At 37.4% G+C, this 6,656-nt stretch overlaps 1 protein-coding gene across 1 annotated transcript in view; it reads left to right on the top strand.

The window, feature by feature from the left end:
• The first annotated feature begins 1,005 nt into the window (after positions 1-1,005).
• Positions 1,006-6,656, top strand: part of LOC114818665 (killer cell lectin-like receptor subfamily F member 1) — an 11,181-nt gene continuing 5,530 nt past the window's right edge. The window contains exon 1 of the mRNA XM_029085517.1: positions 1,006-1,087. Within this exon, the coding sequence (XP_028941350.1) occupies positions 1,006-1,087 (82 nt within the window). The remainder of the gene's footprint in view (positions 1,088-6,656) is intronic.

Raw genomic sequence — 6,656 nt, forward strand, 5'->3', positions numbered from 1 at the left:
AAACTCTAAAGGAATTTTCTAAGTGGGAATAAAACACAGAACCAATAACATAGCTCTTGGCAGGAAGTGTCAGAACTGTGCATGCACAAGACTTCATGTCTATGTGCTCTGAAATGTACTTTTAGGTTTTAAAAGGGCTTTAAGTTTCAATTCAAATTTGTGGGGTTAATTTTTTTTTTCCCCCCAAAATAGAAGACAAAAACCACTGTTACCAAAATATCCTTCAGGAAACACTTGCATCATGAACAAGGAGTTAAAGGCAACTCAGGTCTTCTGCCTCTGGAGTTTCTCAAGCAACTTAGGAACAGCAGCTCTGGTCGTCATAACTATTGTTAAAGTATTGAAATATTTTTTTAAAAGGCATTGATTGTATTACTTTTAATTTTATTTTGAATTAAATTTAATACATCATTAATATAAGCTAAATTCAGTTGTGAAACCGTTGTAATACTTGGTGGATGGAGCAGGTTAGAATATGAGTTACATTTTTATAGCTTTAACTGTGGTTGCACTTACATTAGCCCCAAAACTTTCTTATACTGATATATATCTTGTTTATCTTCCTTTTAGGTGAATAGGCTATGTAAGATCATGCACATGAGCATAATACATCCACAACACAGACAGCACTGCTTTAGCTATTCTCATGAGAACCAGCAAAAGCTTTTATACCTGTGGAAGCCCATTTTTGAGTATTCCTTAGAAACTTTTCTCTGCTTTGGCCAAATTTTTTTTTATATTAATAAAAATACAGGGGTTTAATGTTATTTTTCTCCTGTAGTCTGAAGGGTAAGAGATTATACAAGAAGAGATAGAATGGTGGCTGAAAATAGGCTTTGAAGCTGTATTGAAAGAAGCAACTTCCTTCCTTTTATCTGTTTCTCAGCCTTCCTCAGAGCCATAGCACCTCGTATGTATACTTCTGGAGGCAGGCAAAGCTAATACAGGATGCAACCCACTGTATTAAACCACCTCTTTCCATAACTCAGAAGGACTTGCTCATCAATGGCAGGTGATATCACATATGTGGACGTGGCAATGCTACCCAGGGAAAGACCGCACGTTCCTTCTCGGACATCAGTTCCAGGTAAAACATCTAATCAGCTCTTGGATGTATGTTACTTTATCTTGTGTGCTTTCTCTCTCTTTCTCTCTCTTCCATTTTAAAAATTGTTACTGGATAATACTGGAAGAATGCTATCAAATTCTGCACACAGAAGTCATGGCAAGAGTGAAATGTTGCAAATAGTGCAAGAGATTCTCAGGAGATCCAAATCACCAAAGCTACTCTTAAGTGTCTCAGTTCCAGCCCATTGTTTTAAGTAACAGAATGAGAATTTTTTTTGTCTTTGAATAATGAGCATAATCTTTCTTTTTTTTATATATAAACAACATGATCAAAAACCTGTTAGAATATGTCCCATCAAATTATTACCTAGTCCAAAAATCAGATTAATGCATTTTGTGATGTCTTAATGAAAAAGGAGTGGTAAATTAACAAGTAAATCAGAAAATTAGTGGCAGTCAAAAATGCAGTCACTGTCACTGAAGGAAATACTGAATGATTCCTAATACCCTCCTGCTCTTCCTCTTTAATTTTCCAGTAGCGACTTTCCCAGAACCACATTATCAATCAGTGATCACTTCATGCATTTGTAACAAAAGACAAAAGATTAAGTCAATATTCAGAGTAAGGAGATTATTTAAACCATATTTTTTTAAGAAATAAAATTTCCAGTACTTGGAAAAAAATGTAATTCATTCATGAAAGCATTTTGTCAAAATTCTGGATCACAGCTAATATGAATGGCAACTTCTCACTATGAGCAAATAGAAAATGCTTGTGGGCAGAGTAAGATGGTATTTTCCTGCTTTCAAAGTTCATTAGTAGTTAATGGACTTAATCAATTAAGGAACCAAATTGTGTAATGAGCATTTTTAGAAGATGCTATGCTACTCACAATGTAGATTAATAGTGATGATGTTGCCCTGAATGCATTTACTTAAATGACGGAAAAACTGATTTTTTAATATTTTTATAAAACCTTTATCTAAAAAAAAATAAAAAATTAGTTCACTTCATTATATATCTAACAGAAAAAAACACCTTATACTGTGTATTTATGCAACCATGAATAAACAACATCCATGGATGTTGTTTGTACTACTGTAACCTGTACAACACAAAGCACAGAGAGTTCACCTAGAATTTTACCCCCTTTCTAAGGTGATATAATTTATTTGCAAAGGAAGCCAGGCATCAAATCTTGATGTGAAGACATCCAAAAATGTCCCTTGATCATGCTGTCTAAAGGAAAAGCTTGAATTTGAATAGGCCAGGCTTTAATTTCCAATGAAAGTTCTCATTAACATCGAGATAGTTCTTGTTAAACCTTTGCCTAATAGATTTTAGCACTCAGTATTTTCTCATGTGAAGCTATTGGCCATAGTAATCAAGTAATTTCTCAGTGTCCTTCTGCCTTTGAATCTTTCACCCTAATTAACTTTCTGAAGAACTCTCACTATTTTCATGGATCTTTTTTCTGTTCATTCTCCAGTCTTTCCACCTCCTTTAAAAAATATGGGCACCAGAGATGCACTTATTATTACTACAAATCTCAGCCATGCTGTTTCACTTATACAGAGACAAAAATCTCCTAATCTTCCCTTCACTGTTTATAACTCCCAGTATCACCTTCTCTCACCCTTATATCTGGTTATACGCAAGCACATTTTGATTGACTAGGCTTGAGCTAACAGGGCTGTTATTATGGTTGTTTTTACTTATTGTTTTGTTAACCTTTCTGTTGTTTTCAAATTTTATTAGCATTTTTTTAACTTACTTTTAGGCAAACAGAAAAAGTACCAAACAGTATTAAGCAATATTGGATCTCATATCAGTATAGAACATGCTAGAAATATCTACCTGATGACTCATTTATCTGACTTCATCATTAACATATACTAACAAGGGTTTTATTGCTATTAAATTAGATAAGAACTTGAGCCATACTATCATGCTTTAAAAATCCAATGAACAATGAACCCTAATGAAAAATTTCAGTTGCTTGCTCCTTCCTTGAAGTTTTAATGCTTTGACCAAAATTCACACATACTCATCCAGCTGGTAAGTGTTCTTTTATTACAAGAAATTCTTCACAAATAAAAGAGTCACTTTTACCATAGGAAGAACGGGAGAAAATACAATTTTTTTTCACATTAGTTGTTTAATTAAAAAAAAAAAACAAAACAACTTGGTAGGAAATTCAGAAAAATATCCTGAAATGTGACAGGCATGTTGAGCAATGTTCACAAAACAAACTTAAGCCCAGTGTAAATATAGCAATGACTAGTGTTAAGGTCCCTCACTGCATAGTTGGCCCTCACTGAGATGCCCTGCTTTTCTTTACAGCAAATGGAGGAGAGTCTGGGATCCTAGCATGGTAAGCTAGGAACTGCCCAAAGTAGCAACTGTGATAGAGCAACAGCGCAAGGTGATGCTCAGTCAGATGTTTCTGGGAGTTAGATCCTTCCCTGCAAGATAGAAGGAGCTGCTACATGGAGGCTGCTTTGGACAGGACAGCTTCTGTGTACCAAACACACTTATGGCATGTCCCACTCGTTACCACACCCTGCATTAAGAGGTTCCAACACTTCCTCCAGTTCGGAGCAGGAATTCAAAGCTGATTCTCAAAGTGAGGGTCTCAGGTCCAAGGTGATGGGACTCTGTGGCAAGCTTCACAAGCTCTTTGGCACTATCCTGACTCTGGGCCACTGAAATGTCCACTGAAGGATACCCACGTCCCTCCCTTTGCCAGATTTTACACTGATCTTGCTCTTGGCCAGGGATGTCTGACTATCTTGCTGAAAAAGAAGTGTATAGGCATGAGGGAAAACACTGCATGGTTAAAACTCTCACCACACAGGAGGGAGAGCTGGGTTTAATCACTGCTGCAGATTCGGCAGATGAATGCTGCGAGTGGCAGGTTACCCGACTTTAGGTAGCATGCTATGGTGAAGTGGAACATGCCCAGCTCCTTCTGGCTGCATTTTGTGCAAGTTTCAGACCATTAGATGCAATTTACTGGAGTAGATATTAGAAAAAAAGACAAACCCATGGGTGAGTGGCATAGCTAATTTGCCCTGCTAAAGTATAACTGCTGTCAAGATCTGGTGCACATGAAAGATAAACATGCGGGGAGCTGAACTTCTGCCAAGGTTCTGCAGTAGTTGAGTAGGTGTTTTAAATATGTAAAATTTGGATTTGAGAGTGAAAGTCCCTTTACAGATGCAGCGCCCTCCTCTTTTTTTTTTAGCTTTTCTTTATCTGTGAGAACAGGATTTTGTTTGGTCAAATTATGCAGAGTTTTTTGGAGTTCTCACAAATATTGTTCTTTTCTCAAAGTTTATTCAATGTATTTTATGAAAACAAAGATATAAAAATCACTGTTGGCAGAGTTGCAAAGAATGTGTAAGTTTGCAGTCTAATGATAAGGAAAGCTCAGTCATTGAAAACTATTGGGATAAACTTGATAGATTGGACAAACTGTCTTAAATAATGTTTAACACAATGTAGCAATAAAAAATGACTGCAGTTGTAAGTTTAGGAGGCTGCAACCAGAAAAGTTATTGAAATGGATTTGTTATGATCCTATTCTAACTGGAAAGTCAACACTAGGTTTTTACACACTCAGTTGGACTTCAGCTTTCAGTCAGGTGCTCTGAATTACAAGGACGAGGTGATTCTTGGATGCTCTAGCAGGGCATGTTGAGGAGGAGTTAGTAGGTGGTAATATCTGTAGACATGCTTTCAGGGGCTAGCTGCTGCTATTATGATGCATGTGCTTCAAAACAGATGTTCAAAAGTAGAAGTGTGTTCCAAAAATACAAGTAAGGATAAATACAGCCTGGAAATGCATTTTCTAATGAAAGACTCAGTTTTCGCTTCCTAGTTTACTCAAGAATAGTTTGAAAGTCACCTGGTTATGGTTCATAAATGACTATGTATGAGACCTTTCCTCTAACAGAAAAACAAAGCAAGAAATGTTCAACTCCATCATTGAACTAGCCTACAAGTAGTTGTAGGCTGCTACTACTCCATCCCTTAGCTTCTTGTTCCCCTCCTCAGCTTCTTGTTCCCCTCCTTAGCCTCCTTAGCCCCTCCAGGTCCTGACCATCTTATTACCCATCCTCTGCTGGACCCTCCCCAGCTTCGCCCAGTCCCCCCAGAACTGGGTGGTCCACATCTGAACACAATGCTCCAGGTGTGGGTGCAGCAGCAGCAAGTGGAGCAGCACAGAAGTTGCCCTGCTCTGGAGGCCGGGGCTCTCCTACCACTGTGGCTTGCACGAGCTGTGATGATGAGGGTGCACCGTGGGCCCCCTCAGCCTGGTGTCCAGCCGATGGCAAGAGCCCGATGGCTGTAAAGCCTGACTCTTTGGAGTGAAGGACCTGTCAGAAACACTCCCCATCTGCACATTCACCAAGTAGAAGCTTCCAGTAAAGAGTGATGTCTTTCTGCACTTGACAATTTGCATACAGAAATGAAGTGAAATTTCAGTTTTAGTAAAGTGACAGAGATCTCTGTCTAGTACCAGGGCTCCTTGTTGCTAAACTAGGTAAGGGTGTGTAAGCATCTGGCAATATTAAGGTTATGTGGTGTTTCAAAACTACTTGCTGACTTCTGAGGACTTCACATTCAAATGATCATGTGCCAATACACATTGTAATAGAAGTAATATTTAAAAAAAAATATTCAGCTTGTATGGATAATAGTTTGTTTGACTTTTTTTCCATACAGTCTGAGAGGTATCCTTTAAGAGAATGGATCTTTATTTGAGAGAGAAAATATTTTGTAATAGTAGCAGATTTTCTAAAGTATGTATATTAGAAGTGTCTCATCATAAACGCTAGTGCGTTTAGAAGTTTAAAAGCCCAGACTGTTCTTCTCTGAAAAATATTTACATTCTAAGCAGAAAAAACTTTTATGAGCATTTCATTTTGAGAACAGTTACATATCTATACATTTAAATATAATTTACAAGTTTTCTGTAGTTCATTGAACTAATAAACTGCAATAAAGCAAACAGCAAAGTGTATTGGGTCATGTTCTCTAAAGCAAAGAACATCTTACCTATATAAATAAACCTTATTTGCCAAGCAGGTCCTCAGTATTTTTCTTACTGTAAAACCTCTCCACACTTCAGCAATTCTCATAGCAAATGCTACTTCATTTTAGCCTAATAAGACTCTCTTATTCTGACACGTTCTTCTCTGATCAGTGAGATTTTCTACAACACAAATTGCTTACGTCTTTTGAAAAGCCCCAGTGATCACAAACGAAGGCTGTAGCACATAAGCTTATTCTTGATACAAATTGATAATATTTCACCATTTATGGAGAAAAGATTAGTCTACCAAGGGTCCTTTCATAAAACTAGCCAGTAGCTCTACAAAATACCCAGCTAATACAACATTGAAAATGTGTTCAATAAGGGATGCATGTGCATCTAACTCACACTGTGCTATTTGAATGGCTTTGTTTGGTTTGCTTTGGCAATGTGCACCTGGAAAGGGATGTCTTCAACCATCAGGTCCATTCATCTGCTATTACAGGCCTCACGTAATGTCCTAGCAAGAACATTTCACAGGTCAGG

This window comes from Antrostomus carolinensis, unplaced genomic scaffold (genome assembly GCF_000700745.2).
Source record: "Antrostomus carolinensis isolate BGI_N321 unplaced genomic scaffold, ASM70074v2 scaffold8696, whole genome shotgun sequence".
NCBI classification, from domain to species: domain Eukaryota; kingdom Metazoa; phylum Chordata; class Aves; order Caprimulgiformes; family Caprimulgidae; genus Antrostomus; species Antrostomus carolinensis.